Source organism: Nyctereutes procyonoides, unplaced genomic scaffold (assembly GCF_905146905.1).
Source record: "Nyctereutes procyonoides isolate TBG_1078 unplaced genomic scaffold, NYPRO_anot_genome, whole genome shotgun sequence".
Taxonomy (NCBI): domain Eukaryota; kingdom Metazoa; phylum Chordata; class Mammalia; order Carnivora; family Canidae; genus Nyctereutes; species Nyctereutes procyonoides.
Window position 1 is genome coordinate 15,183,510 of NW_026575034.1, and position 21,700 is coordinate 15,205,209.

A 21,700-nucleotide genomic window follows, 5' to 3' on the forward strand; every position below is an offset into this window, starting at 1 on the left:
AGGGCTTGGAAGCACCTAGACCGTACACACACGGGGATGGAACCATGCCCGTTTGTTCTCTGCAACATCCTGCACCTAGCAGTGGCTGGCAGTGTAGGCAATACTTAAATCTTTATTGAACAAATGAATAAATGAATGACCACCTTATCAGTCAGAGCCTGGTTGCTTCAGGAATTCCTTTTAAAAACAAGGCAAAGGTGGGATCCCCGGGTGGCGCAGCAGTTTGGCGCCTGCCTTTGGCCCAGGGTGCGATCCTGGAGACCCAGGATCGAATCCCACGTCGGGCTCCCGGTGCATGGAGCCTGCTTCTCCCTCTCTCTCTCTCTCTCTCTCTCTCTCTATTATAAATAAATAAAAATTTAAAAAAATTAAAAAAAAAAAAACAAGGCAAAGGAGAACAGCTGGTGCCAGGAAACAGAGGTCCCCTGACAAATAGACGGGCCTGTCTGGATGCAACTAGTTAGTGATTGGCCAGGCAGCAGAGAAGTGGATGCTAGGAGCCTTGAACAGGCAAAGGAATTCTGGTTTGTGGATGGGCAAGCCGCTGAGGGGATTCAGGGAGCCCTAGTGAGTTCAAGAGGTAAGAACCTGAACTCCAGAGCCCAGTTGTGTTGCCCATGAGGCACAAGAGCTGTGTCAAGTCCTAAATCTCTGGGCCTTTATCTTTCCCTTTGTAAAACAAGGATGGTAACAGCATGTACCTCACGGTCTTGTCGAGAGGACTCAGATTATTTGTAGAAAATCCACACTGGAAGTGCTCAGGAGCACCACTGTTGGTAGTATTTGAGAGGGGTGTCTCAAGACCTGGAGGCAGGGAACAGGTGCAGGACGGATCATCCCAAAGGGAAAGTAGTTAAGAGGTCATTGCAACATCCAGGCATGAGAAGATGAGGCCTAAATTAAGGGACTACTTGGGGCCTAGAGGAGATTGATGTACAACAGGTGGTCCATGAAGAGGCAATCAATAGAAGTGATGGGTTGTGGTGGAGGAGCAGCTCAGAGGAGGGGAAGCAGAAAATCCAGAACGCCTTTGTGCGTCTGAGAGCACCTGGGAAGGAGATGGAGCCTCTGAAGAGACAAGGCGTGTCTAAAGAAGCAGTAGGTGTGAGGAAGATGTGCTCGGTTGTGCTAAGTTGGCTAATGGGGTAGCCCATTCAGGGGAGATGGGGGCTGGGGAGGAGAGCAGGCCATAGTGGAAGCCGGCAGAGACATAAGTCTGGAGGATGGCCCTGGGTAGCATTCACATTTGGGGGCTGGGGAGAGGATAAAAAAGCCCACCTAGGAGCAAACAGCAGCAGCCAGGGAATCGGAGAGAAGCAGGAAAGTGTAGTGTCTGTGCAACCCTTGCAGCCGAGTTCCCGGAAGGAGGAGATGGACAGCATGGTCAGATGCTGCAGAGCCAGGAGAAGGGGGGTCGGGGCCAGCTCTGTGCGTGCAGAGCTGACCATGCAGGGAGCAATTTCAGTTGCTGGAAAACTAATAGTGGATTCTAGGGCTTCATAAAAGGAAGTGGAACTAGCATGGATCCGTATCCTTTTAGGAGAGCGTCCACCAGGACAGAAGGTGGAATTGCCTGGAGAACTGGCACGGGTGCAAGTTGTTTTCCACCATAGGCATCTGCATGGTCTGGAGTGAAAAGCCAAGCTGCCGGAGGAGGCAGGTGGAAGGAGGGGCAGCCTAGGAACTGGGGTGGAAAGGAGTGAGAGGAAGTGAGATGTTGAGGTGCTATGGAAAAAACAGGAAGCAAACCGCTTTGATTTCTTGGTTAAGGAAGAGGTGAAGACCTGGTGTTGGGAGGAAGGAGGCGGAGGGGCCCGAGGAGAAGGTAGGGAGTAGGTGTTTGGGGAGGTGAAGGGAATCCAGGAGAGAGGACAGAGGACTCATGGAAGGCAAGGAGCAGCGAGTGGCAATTGAGTAGTCAGCTGGTATGTGTTCTATGATTTTTTTTTTTCTGCAGCAGTTCCATGCTGGGGAGCAAGAATAAAAATGTCCACTACTGGGGCTGACTAAAGAGTGACTTGGAGAGGCAAGCAAGCTTTGAGTGCCAGGACAGAGTCCCCATGACTGGCAGGGGAGCCCAGCCTGGATTTTTTGAGGGCCCGGCTGGTCGTTTGCAGTCTGTGGAATAAACACTGATTTCTCAGCAACAACCAAGACTTTAGACAAATGACCCTAAATCTCCATTTGGCTTTAGGGTGACTTGTATGCTTTCCTGTAGCAGCAAATCTGTATGGAATGTGAAATCCACGGATCCTGAGGGCAAATGCCCCTAAAGATTACACTGCAGCTGAGGCTGGGTTATCTTCTGGGCGAATCTACCTAGGGAAACTCGGAGGTATCTGGTCTATAGTGACATGGAACTGAATTATTTTAGATGAGCTGCATCTGTCGCTCACCTCCACTGGGAGGCAGGAATCCATTTGGGGGATGGGAAGGGACCCTGTATTCCAGATCCCATTTTGTCCATAGAAAGGGGCCTAGCTCAGGTCAGGAAGTCATTGGATCCGGGTGGGTGAATTTTATGAATGAAAGAAATGTGGCAGGTCCCCTGCTCAGGGTGGCTGCTGGTGAGCTTGGTCTCTCACAGCAATGACAGACCTAGTCATGGGTCTGGACAACACACAACTCCAACGTGAGAGAGTGGGGCGTTATGGGGATTTAGCTGAGAGAACCAAAGATGCAGGAGGTCGAGGCTCAGGGGCCGCATAGAGGATGCAACCACTCGTGAGCGCGCGGCCTTAACCGCAGACTCAGAACCTGGACGAGAGGAGGCCTCCGAGGCCTCAGGAACCTAGCTTAGCGCATGCTGGTCGCTGGTCACCATGTTCCTGTCCGTTATTTTAAGCCAACTGCCCCCAGTTCCATGAGAGTTTATATTCTCCAATATCATGACGAATGAGGGAAGCCAGGGTAACCTCTGAAGCTGGAGTGGAGAAAGGCTTCCAGGAGCTCCTTTTCAGAAACACTAGCAGGCGTTTGCCAAGGGTAGGCCCTGCGTTTCCGTGGGCAGTTGGCGAGGCCGTCGTCGGGGTTTCCGGGAAGCCACGTTAAGAGCTGAGTCGCACGGTCCCAACCCCATCTCCCATAGCAAGCAAATGTGCAACACATTAACTATTTATCTATTGGCCTGTCCGCCCCAATAAAACATGGCACTCTTTAAAACGGTTGCGTTAATGACGTTTGTGTGTCTTGGAATGCGACCCTGGGCCAGCAAATCGCATCGGAAGATGTGAAAACATGAAAATCGATAACAAGAAATGAAAAGGCTGTTTCACCGATAAAACCTCATTTATCTTAATCCTCGGGGCTTCTCAGAATTTCCTGAGTGCCCTTTGAAATGCCAGCGTCACAGCCACGGCCCACGTGTGCTGCACGCGGAAGGCCCAGGGGAGCCGAGGCCTGGATGGCTCGGGCCCCCGGAGCCTGCTGGGGAGAGGTGGCCTGCTGGGGCAGGCACCCACTGCACTGGTTTCCCCGCCAAATTGCTCCCCAGCAGGGGTTTCCAGGGATATTTCTGGGATTTCAAAACTCCCAATGAAAATAAATATACCATAGGAATGAACGGTATTTCACAAGACGCTAACTGTGAAGCCTGAGTGACCCACTTCTGGTAGCAGCAGCGGTCCTCTGTGGTGACAAGGTTGGAAGCACTGGGCCCCAGGGATCGCTTTCTGGCTGCAGGTCCTTCCCTTTGCGCTACACACACAGCCCTGCCCGCTGTCTTCTGGTCTCCCTTACCTCTTCTCAGAGGACAGAAATGCAGGAAGGTTGGAGATGGCTTAGGACCCCCTGCCCTTCCAGCAGCCCTGGGGAGATGAAGGATAAGGCTCTCCTAAGCACACCTGGGCTTCCAGCTCGGGCTTGCGACCAGACTAGGGGTGGGCAGAGGCTCCATCTCCTCTCCTGGTCTCCTTGGTTCTCTAGCTGTCACCATGGTTTGCAGAAGGCCGGTCACTCTCAGACCCCATATTGCTGACTGCTCTCTCCAGCTTTCTCACACTGTGGCCAGAAGGCTTTTATATGTCATTGCTTCCCATTTTTCTTATAAAACCCACAGGCCTCTGCTACCTCTGACCTGGTACCTCTTCTTTCCCTGCCTCCCTCCTTGTACTCTAGCTGTCCCGGCTTTCTGCAGTTTCCTCCAGGGAGCCAAGTCTTCACCCGGCTTGGTGTCCTCAGCTGTGCCATTCCCTTGACCGTCAAGCCCTTGAAAACGTCATGTTGCCAGAGACCTCTCTTGACCTCAAAACCTAAATGAGACCTCTTTCACAGCTTTTTGTATTTGTCCTCAGTGGCCAACACAATTTGTAGGTACCACTGATTTGTGATGACTTTTTGTGCATCTCCCCAAGTGAGCTCTGCAAGTGAGCCTCCGTTGACACCCGACACAGCACACCTAAGACGTCACAGATGCTCAGCACATACTTGTTGGCTATCTGGTCAACTGGCTCAATGAACTGATGAGTTCCACAGAGCACTCACCTGCAAATTTCTCAGGCATGCAAATAGGTCCCGTGGTCAGATGCAATCTGGACGTGCCCTAGTCTGTCTCTAGAGGGTCATAATAGACACCAGTGCAGGATACTCTGAGATGCACTCCCAGTTAGGACACAAAAAGCAAAAACTAAACCAAAGCTGTAGGAAGCAAGTTTAATTTTCTTTAGCTTCATGTTTCCCAAACTTATTCGAATGTGACATTTTTTTCCCCTCCACTTAACATCTATTAACATCCTGCAAATGTACTTTAAGACTTGTTTCACTGGTGGCTTCTGACTTGGGAAGTCTGACACTCAGGACTGTCAGGCTTGGTGTGGGGGTTGCTCATGGATGCCTCATGGTTGTGCACGTATGCACAAGTGCACTCATTACTCTAGTAAAGAAGGGAGCATGAGCACATTTTGGAGCTAGTCTGGGTCTATATTCTTCAGGCAAAAGAGAAGAGAAAGCAGTCAAAATTGGGTATTTGCAGATACAGCTTGGTGTTTGCAGATACGATCTCTGTAATTGTCACAGTGAGCAACTCCCACATACTAACTGGTCTTTTGCGGAGACTTGAATCTGCAGATGTTGGGAAGCTGGTGGGTGGATATTGGTCCCTTAGTGGCCAAGTGAGTCTTTCTCCTACACAGCATTTGATTTCAATGCAGTCCTCCTATTCTTAGTATTCTTGAATTTTCCAATAGACCTAAGAGAATGTTGGGGTGGGGGCAGAGATTGCACGCCGTATTAGCAGTGGTGAAGGTTTCAGGACATATCCCTTTTGAATAGCTAGGATGTTTTATGTACGTAGGGTTCCTGAGGTGGAGCTGCCTTAGATGCGATGGGTCTCAAATTATTTTTGATCAGCCCCTACTTAGGTAGGACAAAACCGCTTGACCTACCGACTCCATCTAGTCTCATTTTCCAGTGGAAAAATAAATTAGTGATAATTTGGGGGAAGTGGATTATGTATACATTTGCTTTAGCACTGGAGGATGGACAATTCATATTTGAACCACAGTGTATACATGTCTTAAGAGTCTGGTTATTGGAAAATTACAGTTCCAGAATACTTTTGATGCAAATAAGCTCCAGTATACTATGTAGGGTTAACCAAGCAACCCACAACAAAATAAACTGATAATGATAAAGCTAAGCTAACAGTAATTCGTAATTAGAAAGTACTGAATGTAGCCATTGCAAGTTGCAACCAACTCAAGGGACCACTGATAATGTGCTGATAGAGAGTCTTCTCCCAGATTTGGGGAATGTCAACTGTGGGCCTGCACATGGGGAATGGGAGTTTTCTGGTAGAATAAATGAGCATTGCTGGGCTTGCAGCGGAATCCACACATTATTTAGTAACCATTACTACTTAGCCGATTACACATTAGCAGCCATAGTAATATGTACAAATGAAAACTTAAATTATACACATTTGTCATAATATGAAGGAGGCCTTTCAAAAAAAAAATTCAGGGGATTCCTGGGTGGCGCAGCGGTTTGGCGCCTGCCTTTGGCCCAGAGCGTGATCCTGGAGACCCGGGATCGAGTCCCACGTCGGGCTCCCGGTGCCTGGAGCCTGCTTCTTTTTTTTTTTTTTTTTCTGGAGCCTGCTTCTGTCTCTGCCTCTCTCTCTCTCTCTCTCTCTCTCTCTCTCTCTCTCTGTGACTATCATAAATAAATAAAAATAAAAATTAAAAAAAATTCAGTACAGGCTGCATGAGTCTGTCTCTGGTAACATACCCCCTACCCCCCAACCCACTGGATCTCAGTTTCAACTTTTGAAATCCCAGTCTAGGCAGCATTCCCTCCTTCCCAGGGAGGGCTTTCATTTCCTAGCCCAAGCAGACCAGAGATATGCATTTGGATTTATAAAGCATTCATAGTCTCACTTGAAAAAGTTTTAATGTCCAGTGTAAATCTCCAAGATATGGTATTAAGCGAAAAAAGTCATTGTGCCTGACAGTATATATGATACGCTATTTATGTAAAAAAAAAAACAAAAACAAAGATAGATTTTCTAAGTGTGTTGATGCTTTATATGGCCTGAGAATCTCTGGAATATGCAAAATGCATAAAAATATTTGCCTCTGGGGAGGGTTACCGGCTGCTGGGGGAGGGGAAGGAGGCAGATTTAGGTTTTTTACTAGATATACCTATCATGCTTTTTGAATTTTGTACCATTTATATATGAACTATTTAAAAATATCAATGAATTTACAAGAGAAAAGGCATAATAACAACACAAAACCCCAGTAAGCCCACAGAGACTTGATTCCTGTTTTTTTTTTTTTTGTTTGTTTTAAAGAGCGGAGGGTGAAGTTTGGTTTATTTATTGTCCTGATGTCTTTCTCCACCTTCAAAACCACCATTGTGTATTAAGCAGGAGATTCTAGAATCTAAAGGAAGACCTCCAGATGAGGGGAGATGACAGACCTGAGGCCCTAGGTTTCTGGAGGCAGAGACCTCTGTCTCAAGATCTGTTGTTTAAAACCTTCCCAGTGTTCTGATGTGTTTCCAGACCATGTAAATGCAAAATACAGAGAGGGGGGCTCTTATTGAGGCCACTTGCACTTTGTACATTTGCAGCTTGAACGTAAAGAAAAAAGGACGACAAAGGAGACAGAATTCGTACAGCAAAGCATGTTTAAATGAATGCATCCCTCTTATTTCATCCTGCTTTCAGGCTGCTCAAGGAGACAAAGCAATGGTTTATCTTGATTTGCCGTCAGGAATTTAAATGAGCACAAACAGAAATATTACACGATTTAGTGTTTCCTAATGAAAAACGTAACATTTCGTCAATCACGTAAAAAAGAAAAAAAAAGAATCCTTCTATATAAATTGGCACGAGAGTGCATTGTCCGTATACCTTAAAAGCTCATTATGCTGAGTAACAATTGATTTCTTAGAGCAAAATATCCGCAGAAATTGGTGGTGCGTCTAAATCTCATGGGTTCTGAGTTACTGCAATAGATAGAGAGCAGGAAATGTTTGGAAGCTGGAAGGAAATGTTTTGGACAATATGGGAGGACTAGCTGGTGGTAGGGGGTGGTGGCGGTGGTGACAGAGATCAAAATTCCTCAAACCAGAGGTGGGTTTTGGGCAATGAGCTGAAAGTAGTGACAAAGCAGCACAGACCTGGGGTGGGTATACAGGCTGGTGTCCATCTGACGTGTTTAGGAAAATTCTATATTGAAGATGTAACATCAAAACAAGTTATTTACCCCATGGCCTTGGTCCATTTAAGGGCAGATGTTCAGTACTATCCCTCTGTCTGGGGTCAAGTGCAAAAGTGCTTCCCCGTGCTTCCTGCCCTTCTGGTCATTTCCACTTCAACCCCTTTACTATTCCCACAGAACCCAGCAGCCCGGGACAAGTAGAGCCCCGTATTTCAAAGTTGGGTTCATGGAGAGGAGATACAAGTAACCACAAACCCCACGAGTAATCCCACGCAAGGAGACTGCTCGGCTTGGGTCTAAATGACTTACATTTTTCCTCGCCTGAATTAGCCAGTAATTGCATGTGGGCAGACTTAGCCAGAAATGGTCTAAATGATCAATTAGAAGGCAAAAAGGAGTTCCTTTCTTTAAAGTTCAAGGGTCCCTGTTGAAGAGCCCTACTTCCTAAGCCATGCTCACATGGGCCTGCGCCCAGCTCTCTGGTGCCTGAGTATATTGTACATTTGCCTAACGATAATGAATTGAGTCCTTATTTTGCAGGAAAATATAGGGCACTTCCATTACATGCAATCAAGCAAAAAGGCTGCAGAATGTGCCACTCCATTAATTTTAAACAGAATTCTTCCCAAATGTCACCCTGAAACCAGAGTGTGGGGTTATTACAAATCTGAAGGAATTAAGAGTAATTTTCATTTGTACAAAGTAGTTGAGGGACATGACTCCTGCCACACACACAATTAATTGAGTTAAATTGGATTAGCTGATGTCAGTGTGAATCACTAAGCCCTGACACAGCCCGCCTTGTGGTGAGGTGGGGGGGGGTGGCTTTTCCATCTCGGAGAGTGCAGGTGCACACCCCACCCCCCAACCATAGAATGTGCAGAGTGTACTGTGATGGGCTAGTTATTAGCAAACAAGTTCGAAGAAGAAAAACAGATGCCAGCCTCTGGCGAGTCACTGAACCTCTCTGAGCCTCAGTTTCCTTATCTGTAAAAGGGGATTATATATGATACTTACTTCAGTGGGAATCATGACTACGTCGGAGCACTTAGCGTGGTGCCCGGCACATAGTTTACAACCATTAAATGGGGACCATTACCTTTATTTTCATCTTCTGAGGGGAGTCTCTTGGGCCTAAACTGGCTCCCAAATCACACTGAGGAAATCTGGACCTGGCACCAGGATGGGCACAATGGCCAGTCAGTCCCCAGGGCCTGGGAGGTGTGAGCAGGCCCACTGAGTTACGGATCCTTCCTTCCTAACTTCAGGCCTGCTATCCTGGGTGGTAGCTGGGCTGGTGGGAGAGCACAGAGCTGGACGCAGGAACTAGCAGGCTCAGGCGGTTGGGGAGCAGGCCGGTGTGCCCCTCACTCCACGTTCCGGTACTTGGTGAACAGGTTGTACAACACTCGCAGTGTGGATTTCAGGTCACAGTTGACAATGTCTGAGTGGAAAACAAAAACACACATTGCATCAGTGGGGCCACAGAGCCCACGGCAGGTGTCCTCGTCCCCTTCCTTCCACCACCCACCTCCTGTGCCCAGCGTGGTCCTGTGGTGGACGTCCTGCCGCCTCACCCCCCCCCCCCCCCGGATATCACCTGCTGCTCCTGAAGAGCTCCCAGTCTGGCTGGGAGAGAAAAGCACCCCCACGAGACAGCCAGGGGCAGGGGGGTGGTGAAAGATGGGCGGTGTGTACAGCGAGAATCTGGAGCAGGGGTGGCAAGGGGCAGAGGTGCTGGGCGAGGGGGCCTCGCCTCTCGTGGAAATGAAGCAGACCCTGGAGCATGCGGGCTTTGCTCTGGAATCATCTCGGGTGAGGGGCCCCTGCCCCATTTCCTGAGTGTTGCTTATCCCTGGGGCTCCTTTGCCTTCAGCTTCCTCCATCAGGAGGAGCCAGCCAGGAGTCTTGTGGAGGGCTGGGGGCACAGAAGCCCACCGGGCAGACAGTACTCGGTAAGCAGGTGCCATCGGGGGACATACAGCTTCCACTGGAGGGTGGAGAAGGCAGCTGAGGCTGGGAGTTTGTGTTTTCAGGAAAGCTCTGGCATGGGTTCCCACACTTTTATACAACCATCTCCTCCCTCCTTCCCTTCTATTTACTGGTCTCCTTCATTCTCTGCTTGCCCCTCGAGGCCTCGGAAGCTCCTCCGCCCTGCGAGGCCCCTTCCCTGCTCATGTCCCCTCCACCCCTGGCCTGCACTCACTCCCTTGGAGAGCTGTCCTCTGAAAAACCAGAGTAGAGTGGACACAAAGAATTCTCCCTACTATTTAGGAGTGCACATTTAGGTAAAAAATTGGGAAAAGCAAAAAAAAAAAAAAAAAAAACCAAACAAAAAAAAAAAAAAAAAGGCAAGAGCTCAATGACTGAAAGTTGGGACAGTGGTAACATTTAGGGAAAAGGCTGAGGATTCTGTGACTGGAAGGAGCACCTGGGAGCTGGGTAGTGGGAACATGGTGGCTTGTGGGATATTATTTCCTGGACCTGCACGTTTATGTCTTATGGACTTCTCTGTATATGTGGTGTTTTGCATAGTTAAGACTGATCTTTAAAAACCTGACTGTGTAGAAGGTCAGATGAAATAAATGATGGAAGAGGAAATAAAAAGTGCTCTGGGATTCAAAGCCGGGAAGGAAGGGATTGGGAAAGACATCCGAGTTCTAGCCACGCCTGGGTCAATAGGAACAGGGACTCTTGGAGAGCAGGCAAAGCAGGAGGCCAGTGGCTCCTGGCCAGTGGGTTGTGGCTCGCAGGTCTTAGCCTGGGGACCCTCACAGCTGCGGCTGTCACAGCCAGCACGCTCAGGCCCTAGGGTCCAGAGCTCCTGCGACCCCCTCTCGATCTCATCCCAGCTGGGCTCAGACCCTGCTCCAAGCTCTCCCGCTGATGGACGTGCTGACGGCCTTCCTGGGAGCACTCGGGAGGCCTGGAGCTCAGCTTCCCTTTCTGCCCCCATGTCAGTTGGATTCAGGCACATATCGGGCCTCTACTGACATAAGGCCCTCTCCGGCTACTCCACCCTGCCCATCCAAGGCACCCTCTGCCAGGTGGAGGCCTATGCCCTGTGGGCTGATTCCTGCTTTTCTCTGACTGCTTGCTGTTGAGTGGTTCTTAAGTTCCACTCAAGTCAAGCATTAAGAAGTCAGAGAAGGAATTGAAAAGGAGAGACGGACAGAGGAGCTCAGCAAGGGAGTGAGCATGATGGGGGTGGTAGGGTGGTGCTGGGACCACTGCCACATGTTCCTGACTGGGCTCCTTAAAGCCTCCTGCCCTCTCTAATCTATGTGACCCACTGTAGGTAGACTGTTCAGTCTCTGGGTATGGTTGTGCAGGATGTACACTGTACAACTTCAGGGTGTGTTGTTCATATTTCCAGGGCATCGTTACCATAGGTGCAACGTAAATGATGCCCCTTGATGTTGTACAGCTCACAACTTGTATGGACTATGTATGCAACCATTTCACTTAAGCTAGGGTCCTAAATCGTGACTCGGCAAGGGATGATGTGAACCCGGCCCACCTTCCCAGTCTCACTTCAGGCCACACTTCCCCTCGTTCACTCTGCATAGGTCACGTGGACTTCCTTTTACTCCCTGGGAATGGCTGCACCTCTCCATCATCTTGGCCTCTGTACATGCTGTGTACCTAGATTACCTTCCCCGGATAGTTGACTCCTCATCTTTCTGCAGACCTCAGCTCAAAGTACCATCACCATAGGGAAGCCTTCCTGACACCTGGCCTGGGTGAGGGTACCTTGCTTTAGGGTCTCAAAGCACCCATGCTCCCCTTCAAGGCACTCATTCCGGTCCTAAATCAGTCATTTGTGTGCTCATTTGATCCGGTCTGCCTCTTCCCTGGACTGTGTGTGCCTTGATCACAGACAGGCAGTCTTGCACGCTCCAGCACCTGGCCTAGTACCTGGCATGCACAGACCTCAAAGGGTATGAACAGACAGATGAATAAATGATTGCCCAGGGTCACGTGAGCCAAGGAAGGAAATTCATGGAAGAGAAGATAGCCAATAGGGCTACGTGCTCCCAAGTGGGTAAGACTGGAAAGAGCTCCCGGGCACATGGCTCCAACTGGGGACTCAGGGAGGGAGCAGAGCCAGGTGCAGGGGGAGGTATTACTCACAACATGGGCAGACAGGCAATGGAGGCAGTGGGCCTGGCCACCAAGGGGGCACTTGGGGTAGGGCATGCTCATGGAGGACAGACAGGGATGGAGGCAGGAGGACTTGTTTTCCCCTTTTAAGGACAGGTGAGTTCTGAGGTTTCTGGAGAAGGAAAATGTTCACTATGGGAGAAGGTCTCAAGCTGATGATTTAATTTTAAGGCCCGCTAGGGCTTGAAGCCCATCTTCATGATAGTTGTGTAACCCAGTTAAAGTCATTTAACTTGTCTGAATCGGTTTCCTCACTGATAAAATTGGGTTTTATGAAAAAAATCCAGAACACATGAAGGGCTCCCTAAATGGTAGTTCCCTTCCCCTTTGCCGTCTTTGCCTGTTAACAGAGCTGTTGTGTACAGCTGTGCAGCCTGTGTACTGCACAACTCCAGGGGGAGCCTTTCATAGAGACTAGGCCCTGCTCCCTAAGAAACCTGAGTCCCTTAATCCTATAGGCCATCACTGCCAGGTTGAAGGGGTAGGGGGTGAATACAGTCAGGGACACTGTGTATTGTCTGTTCTCATCAAGGAAGCCAACTGCCACACAGTTCCCAGCAGTGGATGGGCTGTGTCAGCCAGGAGAGGGGCTCTGGATTCCTGGGAATGAACTGTGACTCCATGCTATATAAACAGAGGCTCTGGAGAGCCCTGGCCTAATAAACTGTGTGATCAGTACCTCAGTACTGCTCTGATGGCCTCTGCGTGCTGGCCCAGGGCCTCTCCCCGGGAGCAGTCTGGTCGGTGGGGCTCCTGGTTAGAAACAACCAGAGCAGAGCCTGGCTGGCTGGCTGCCGCCAGGGGACACAGAAATCAGACCCAAGGCTACTCCAGGGAGAAAACAGCCTCTGGCCAAGGGGAAAAGGCTCAATGTGTGCTCCTCTCGCCTGGTGGCATTAGTGACTTTTCTTAGATGACCATCCACAATGGGTTCATGGTCCTCTAAAAGATGCTGAAGTCAAAGGAAGGGAAGGGGGGCTCTCTTCACAGTGGCAACTCCATCTTTACCCAGAGGGACAGGGCTCTGTATGGTCGTGCCCTCCATGGCCCTGTTTGTGCCAGCAGTGTCCCTCATCCCAGTCTGGGGCAGTTGCTGAGGCCCCTTCTCTGAGCTTCCCCACTGGGTCCCCAAATCTCTTGACCAAGGTGAGAAGACACCTGGTAGCTCAGTGCCACCAGGTGGTGGGGGGTGGAATAATTTGGGCACAGGCCGGCTACTCTACTCGAGTGGGGTGAATCCAGCCTCCAGCCCCATCCTGATGGATCTAGTGGATCCTCAGTCTCTGCCTCCCTTACCTTTCTGCTCCCCGTTCCCCACTGGGATAGGCCCCATGCTCTGCAGATGGGTCATGTTGGTGTTGGCCTGCTACCCTATCTGGTGATCTTGCTATTTTCTGTACATATTTTTTTAAAAAATGTAAAGGTGACAAACATCCAGAAAAGTTCATGTAACATATATGTGCAGTTTTAAATGCTTGAAAGAGTGCCCCCACCACCCACGACAGAAGCAAAACATTGTTAATACGGTCACAAACCTCTCTCACCCGGCAAAGATAACGGCTATCTAGACTTTTATGGTGACTATTTCCTCCTCCTCCTTCATAATTCCACCAGCAATGTATGTACCATTAAATAGCAGAGTTTAGCTCTGCCTGTTTTCATGCTTTATGTCAATGGAATTGTGCTACATGTCGTCTTTTGCGATTTTTTTCTTACGTTTATAGGATTCATCTGGGTGGTGTGAGCTGTTCATTTTTGTAGACCATTCTGAGGTGTGATTGGCTTTATTGAGATAGAACTATAATGATCTATAATTAGGCTATTGTGGATATTCTGGGCCTAGTTTCCTGGTGTACAGACATGCCTACCTAGGAGTGGGGTTACTGTGTCAGGTGGTGTATTAGTTTCCTATTGTTGCTGTTAACAAATTATCACAGGTTTGGTGACTACAAACGAACCCCAACATGTTATCTTACAATTCTAAAGGTCACAGTCCCAAAATAGGCTGCACTAGGATAAAATCAAGGTATCTGCAGGGCTGCAATATCTCCTGGAGACTCCTGTGACATCAGTTTTCTTGCTTTTTCTAGCTTCTAGGGGCTAGCTTCCAGAAGCCTGCATTCTTTGGCTTGTAACCCCTTCTACCCGCAAAGCCAGCAATGGCTGTTTGAGTCTTTCTTATGCTGCATCAGGCTGACGCAGAGCCTTCTGTTTCCCTTGTGATTATTCTGGAACTATTCAGATGCTCCAAGATCATCAATCACATCTGCAGAGTCCCTTTTGCCATATAAGGTAGCATATGATCAGGTCCTGGGGGATTAGGGTGTGAGCATTTTGGGGGCCATCAGTCTGCCTACCATATAAGGAACCACAAATCTTCAACCGTATTACATAAAGACAAGCTATTGTTCAACAGTGGTTCTATTTCTATTCATACCAGCCGTTTCTGTTGCTCCACGTCCTTGCTAACACTTGATATCGTCAAGTTTAAATTTGTGCCACTATCTGGTCTGCACAGTCTCTCCTCAGGGAAGGGGAAGAGGAATGGAGCTATTTTCTGTATTTCCAGCTACTACCCAAGTCCTTTCCAGAATGAATCGATCACTTGGACCTCAGCGGCTGTCACCTGTCTGGATTTTTTTTAGCATTGCTTGAAGTCTGGCCCCAACTTTTCGACTCTTTAAATTGTAGATATCCCATCAGCCTGCTGGCTGACCTACAGGCTTCATTCCTGGCAAGAACTAGGTTATCTTCTGAGTCCCCACTTGGCTATAATGCCAGAGTCTTGACCATATCCAGCGAAGAGTCTACTTGAATAATAACAGGGTAGGTGTGTGCAATGGAAGACAGGAGGTATGATGTCCTAAATAAAAAGCCACCAGCTTTATGCCAATATTTCAACTGCTTCATTGGCCATGAGCTTGGTGCTAATGCTTGGGCTACGAGAAGTTATTGAAGCCTGGGCACTAAAAGTCATCTGGGATGCACACCCAGTTCCCAGGAGATTTCAAGGTGCGACGGAACTTTGAATGTCAAACACCACGGCAGAGAATGCACTTTCCTGACCCTAAAAACATTTGCCATGAAAAATAAAATGCCTCCACCACAACCAATTTGATTTGAAACACCCTCAAAGAACTACCCACATTGGCACCTTCTGTAAAGTCTGCAGCATTTACTACCGAACCTCACTTTCCAGGTAGAGGCACGGGGGCAGAGGGAATGCTGAGGTATACACCTCTCCCCAAGTACAACTTCACAAAATGCCATTTCAATTCTTTACGCACTGGAAATTTTCAGCATGGGCATGATGCCCAGCGTAAGAACAAATAAAACAGATGTGTTTTTCCATTGCATGGGTCAGGAAGTTTCATATTAAGCAGTTCAGTCAGTTAATTGTACAAGAAATGTCCTCTAAATGCTGAAATATCCCTATCGGTTAATTGATACTGGGAAAACTCTCTGTTCTGAGGGAAATGAATGCCTGACAATGGACGTAGCGGGGGAGTACTTCTGATTCATGACCAGGAAGTTTCCTATTAAATGGTTCAGGAACACGGAAACAGAAACGCTGGCCAGACCTCTCCTGCGGTCTCTTACTCTGAAGCGGGGTGCTCATCATCCAGCCACAGGGCATTAGGATGGCCAGAGTGACCTTGGCCCGAGAGGGCCCCTACAGGGACACCAACCTTGCTAGGGGCCCTCCGGCGATGGCAGCCTTGGCAGTGACCAGGCGCCTAGGTGACAGAATAAAGGATTGGCTCTTGTTGGCCAGAGCTGAGGTAGCAAGGTCTGTGACGAGGCCCGACCCGGGGAGCCAGCCCGTATCTGCACAGTCCACCCCTTCTCTCTGGTTATCCTGCTTTCCCCTCCGGCTTGAAGTAAAGGCAGGCCCACAAGATACTGTCCTTCACCCTTTACTCTTCCCTGCATGCTCTCCTGTTGTTGGGCTTCCACTAAGCGGGAGGCTTCCAATTACATAACCCCAGCCCTGATCTTTTCCGCGAACTCCGGTTCTGCTTGGTCAATGCCTTAGGTTTCCAAGGCTGACATCCGTATGTCCCCTGCCAAGCTGGCTTTTCTTCCTGGGTTCCCCAACGCCGCTGATGGTGCCCCGCTGCTAAATATCTGTTCTTCACACTGCCTTGCAAATGATCTCTCTGGAACAGAGCTCTGATCACATCATTGGGCTGCTTAAGAACCTTCCATGTCGGGTGCCTGCGTGGCTCAGTTGGTTAAGCGTCTGCCTTCAGCTCAGGTCATGATCCCAGGGCCCTGGGATGGAGCCCTTCGTCAAGCTCCCTGCTCAGCGGGGAACCTGTTTCTCCCTCTCCCCAACTTCTACCCCCTGCTCATGCACGCGTGCTCTCTCTCTCTCAAATAAATAAAAACATAAGAAAAAAAAAAACTCCCATGTCTCCCACTGCCTACAGAATAAGGTCTATACTTTCTGCCTTGGCATCAAGTCCCTTTAGGACCTAAACCAGCTCGCTTCAGCCTCACCAACCATTATTCAATTCGTACTCTTACTATCCCAGCCCAATAGGTTAACTATTTACATTCATTATCAGGTGCCAGGTGCTCTGCATCAGACATCATCCCATTGCATCCTGCCAGGTGCATGTCTCTAGTAGTTCCATATGTACAGACCTGAAAAGGAGGCTCAGAGATGGTAGGTAAGTTGCCCAGGGCCACACAGCTGTTAGGGTGGGGCCCAGATCCAGGGCTGTCAGGAGCTAAGCTACAGGCTCTGCTGTCTCACAAACAGAACCTCTCCCCATTCTCCAGGCAGGACTTTTGCTTATGCTGTCCTCCTATCTGGGGTGCTGCTGCCTCTGTCCCCATCTCCAGATATAAAAGCCCTATCTACTCTTCCCGGCTGAGCCCCGCTGCACCATCTCCACCAAACCGTCTCTACCCAGATGGATGTGATATCACATCTCGCTGTCTTAGCTGCACCTCTTTCATGGCAGTTGTCATTCTGTTGTGTCTACTCAGGTATATCTTTTCTCTCCCCTGAGGGCTGCAAGTGCGTTGAGGTCAGGAACAGCCCACCCTCTTGGCATATCACCATCTACGGGGTCTTGTGCCCCTAGACAGCACGCACCCCCCTCCTGATGTGGAGGTATGGGTGGAGGAACAGGCACAGCAATGGGGAGGGAACACACCCAATCCCTACTTGTCCGTTTTCCTTTAAACAATTAGGAAAGTGCAAGCAAAAAGGCCCACGAATGGAAAACAGAAAATTATCTGCAACACAGTGTTGACTCACCAGTGCTGATAAAATGGAATATTTCAGTTGGTAAGTCAATAAATGTCCGTACCAAGAAGACTCCCGGGAGAGATGTGCCTCCCATATGCACAAATGCACACAGCTCCAAGTGTGAGCAGGGAAGGGCTGCTTGAGCAGTCTGGTCCTTCTGCATTTTTATTCAGCCTTACATTTGCAGTATGAACCCAACAAATCAGGCCTCCTCTTCGGGCAGAGTTGGAGTGAGCAAAGAATAGGAAAGACAAATATGTTCAGAGCAGAGCTGCCGGTGGGGACCCCTGGACCGCCCCTGCCTGGCCAGGATGCAGTTATTTGACAAGTCAGCATCCTGTCCAGGGACAGAAGAACCTGGAAATTAGGCACAGGGCAGTTCCTGTGGCACCTTGGCTCGGCCCTCCTCTGCAATCCTGTGCATGGGATCTTTATTTGTAGTTCACAAAGGACCTCCAGGACTGAGCAGTATGCTCCTTCCCACCTTCGCCTACAAATGGCAAAGACGATTTCAGAGAAGAAACCCTTCCCCTGATGTCAAACATGAGGCTTGCCCTGTGCCCTAAAGACCCGTGCAGGGGAAGGGTTTCTGAGTCTTGTCATAAACCCAGGGAAGAGCAAAGTACCTTCTGGCCGTGGTTTTGGCTTTTCCAATCCCCCGTCTTGCATGAGCTCGAAGGCGAAGGAGACATTCAAGACCTGGAAAGAGAAAGGCAGTGCCTGGGTCATGGTGCACGGACTCCTGGACCCTGGGAAGTGAAGGAGTCGACACGACAGCCAGAAGGGCAGAGGCCGAGTAAAAACGAGGCCTGAATTTGGAGGAGAAAAGAAGCTACCAAGATGCGCAGGCCGTGTGGAGCTGGCCGGGCCCAGCTGGCTGTCGGTGAAAAGTCCCCGGAGCAGTTCAATATCATCCTCCTGTCCTACTGTGTTCCCGTGTCAACTGCCAGGACTTTAAACTTTGAGATAGGATCAGATGACAAGACGTGTTCAAGAGGCAGAGTGGTTTCTGCTTTGGACCAAATGTCCCTTGTCTGGCGGGCAGGCGGTGGCAGTCCGGGAGCCACATCGGAACCAGCTGAGCGTGAGCCTCCGGACTGGCCAGACTTGTGGCCACCTTGCCCGTCAGGTCTGGGGGCAGGGAGAGGAGGCTGGGCTGTGCGCCCCGCAGGAGCTAGGGCGCCCGGGCCAGACAGCAAGGGAAGGGAGAGCCGTTGAGGGTGCTCGGGGGTCTGCAGAGCCCAGCTCAGCTGTTGGTCAGAACCCAAGGCTCTGGGCAGACGGGAAGCCACTGCCTTTTCCCTGCACGGCCCCAGCAGGGTGTGGGCGGATGACGGTGGGCCATGACAACGGTGGGCCATGCGGCCTGGGGCCTCCCGTAATGTCCCCTCCCCTTACCTTCTGTTCAAAGCTGTCCGGGGTCAGGAAGAAGCTGTGCAGGGGCACGAAGTAGCCCTCCAGGAGCCCCATGAGCAGCACCAGGTACACCCCATCTGCAAACTGGAGGGACAAGGCAGGTGAAGGCGCTGGGCCCTAGAGCCCCCCAGGCAAGCCCTACCCTGGGGCTCATCAGTTGCCATGTCAGCTCCTGGAAGGCTGCCCCCCCCCACCCGGGCGGGCTGCTGGCAGGTGGTGAGGGGCGGTGGCCTCGGGCAGGAAGCTCTGCTTTGCAAGCAGGTACCCGCCCTCCCCCGCCCCCCCGCATCCGGCTGGCCCAGCACAGGAGCCGCAGCCCATGTCCTGGTTTGGGCTGATCCAGTGTGTACTGCACGCTGACCCTGCGCCCAGCCCTGACCCGGCAAGGGGACCACAGAGATAGGTCAGGTGCGGCCTTTGCCCTTGAGGAGCTCAGGTCTAGCAGGGAGACGGATGTGGAGGAAAGGCAGCGGCCACTCTGATGGACAGAAGCACGTTGGCCTGTGTGACATTGACAGAGGCCCCCTATTCCCACTGAGGACAATAGGGAAGGCTTCTGGAGGTGGCACTGCCTGGAGGCCCGAGGGAGGAGCAAGAGTAGCTGGCGGGGGAGAGGGTGCGAGGGAGGAGGGAGAGGGGATCCAAGGCCCACGCCAGGGTGACTTCTGTTTCATGAACGGAGAGAGAAGTCTAGTGTCCTACGGGCCTGGGCATTCTTCTTCCTCACCTCTCACTGTATTGCTGTTTGGGAGGCAGCAGCGTGGCTGTTGCAAACGTGGGCTCTGCAGCTAGGCCTCCGGCTGTCCTGCTTATTAGCTGTGTGACTTGAGGAAGTTACACAAATTCTCTGTGCCTCATTTTTCTCATCCATGAAGTGGGGTGATGATGATGATGGTACAGTACCTACTCTATGGGGTTATCTGAGGATAAACCGATTAATGTATGTAGAGTGCCTACAACACTGTCTGGCATGTAGGCCGCACTTACTAAATGTGAACGATTGCGATTACTATCTGGGAGGACGGCAAACCAGTCAGGATATGACTTGCTGGCTCTTGCTGACAAAGAACAACCGTGTGCTGAGCGCCACAGCCAGAGGCTTAGAGCCTGGTGGCTTCCATCAAGGACAGTTGGGAACCTGGTCTGAGGAACAGTAGACTCCTGGGTTAAGTGGGAGGTGCAGGTGTTCTGCTGACAGGAGGACAAGGAGAATGTGTACTGGGCTTTGTGAAGGCAGTGAGGGCCTGTGGGATGGGGGACGTTTGGGTTGAGTAGGTGTTCCATGGATGGAGAACAAAGACCTAGAGGTCAGATGCATACCTCAAATTAGAGAACCTTTTATTTATTTATTTTTAAAAATATTTTATTTATTTATTCATGAGAAACACAGAGAAAGGCAGAGACAGAGGCAGAGGGAGAAGCAGGCTCCCCGTGGGGAACCTGATGTGGGACTCAATCCCAGGACCCTGGGATCTCGCCCTGAGCCAAAGGCAGATGCTCAATCACTGAGCCACCCAGGCGTCCCTAGAGAACTTCTTAAAGGAGGTGGAGCCCCCCCACATCTTTGTGGGCATAAGCCCCAGGTGCTAAGGAGCTCTCAAGAGGTCAATGTTCTTAGAATCATCTCAAGAAACTTAAAACTAGACAGATTTGCCTGGAATGTAGGCTGGACCCAGTCTGAGCTCTGCTGGGTGACCAGCTTGTGACTCAGCCTTTATGATGGATGTACTGGCTGGTCTTGGACTTGACCTAGGAGCAGCTTCCATCCAGCTGGCCTTCAATTCCAGTGGGGGAGGGCCCAAGCCTGACTCATCCCAGGCTATACCAGGGCAGATAGTAGGAGAACAGACCCCAGCATCTGTGTCAGAATCAAGGCCCTCCCAAGGAGTGAGTTAACTTCTGGGCCTCTCTTTAGTGGTGGCTGGACTGAGAATAAAAGAATCCAATCTGTCTACTCAGGGGAGGACCTTGGGTTAGGGTCAGGGTTAACTCAGAAAACTCTGAGAGCTACTGACCTAGATTGTCCTACCCCTTTCTGATGGCTCTGATGACTTGGGTGGTTGATCCACGACAGACCCCTGGCAGACGCTCCCTCTCCTAACACACCTTACCCATGAAAACTGAAGTGGGAATTTCAGAAATCATTCTAGACTTCTCAAGGGCTTATCACTTTTCCAGAGGGTTCCTTGTTTTCCAAAAGAGTAGCTAAAGCTCATTTTATAGAGTGCAGACACAAGACACTCAGGCAGAGCTCAGTGACAGATCTGGGAATTGCCTTAAACATAACACGAGGTGCCCACATCCTCAAAACCATACTTGGGTTTATCTCAGGGGCACCTGGGTAGCTCAGTTGGTTAAGCGTCTGCCTTCGACTTAGGTCATGATGCCAGGGTCCTGAGATCGAGCCCCATATCGGTCTCCCTTTTCAGTGGGAGAGTCTGCTTCTCTCTCTCCTTCTGCCCCACCGCCCACTTACGTGTGTGCACACGCTTTCTTTCACTCACTCTCTTTCTCAAGTCTTAAAAAAAGTTCATCACAGATGAAAGGGGGTTGGGAAACGGTACAGTATATGGTCTTAAAGTATCTCCTGATAATAATTAATTATAAGGGTGGAGGAAGCTTTACAGTAGCGAAAGCTGGTGGAGACTAACCAAGTGACTACAGTTACTGTCACCAGTAATGTACGGCCTAATGGACAGGATCTCACTGTGTGAGAAGAGCACAGTGTTACTGGAGTGGAACTGTCCCTGAAAATGCATAATCTGAATCTAATCATGAGGGGAAAAAAAAGAGATATCCTATGCACCTAATGGCCTGTACTCTTCAAAAACATCAATGTCACGCAAAAGATGGCTGGGGATTTGTTCTATATTAAAAAAAGACTAAAGAGAAATGACCATTAAAAGCAGCCTGAATGGGTGACGGGCACTGAAGGGGGCACTTGACAGGATGAGCACTGGGTGTTATTCTGTATGTTGGCAAATTGAACACCAATAAAAAATAAATTTATTATTAAAAAAAATAAAAGCAGCCTGAGAATATTAAGACAACTACATTCTTTGACTCAGATGATATTGTCAAAAGTAGTCAAATATCAGCAACTTTATGTGGTTCAACCTAAATAGATCAACATCCTGATGTTCCAATTGCTTGAATCTGATAATTGCAATGTGATTATTTAAGAGAATACTTG

At 49.8% G+C, this 21,700-nt stretch overlaps 1 protein-coding gene across 1 annotated transcript in view; it reads right to left on the minus strand.

Moving 5' to 3' along the window:
• Nucleotides 1–7,110: 7,110 nt before the first annotated feature.
• PARVA (parvin alpha) overlaps nt 7,111–21,700 on the minus strand; it is a 166,501-nt gene continuing 151,911 nt past the window's right edge. The window contains exons 11-13 of the mRNA XM_055317680.1: nt 18,490–18,591; nt 17,718–17,790; nt 7,111–9,108 (exon numbers count right to left, since the gene is read on the minus strand). Coding sequence (XP_055173655.1) covers nt 9,032–9,108; nt 17,718–17,790; nt 18,490–18,591 — 252 coding nt within the window. The 3' untranslated portion in view covers nt 7,111–9,031. The remainder of the gene's footprint in view (nt 9,109–17,717; nt 17,791–18,489; nt 18,592–21,700) is intronic.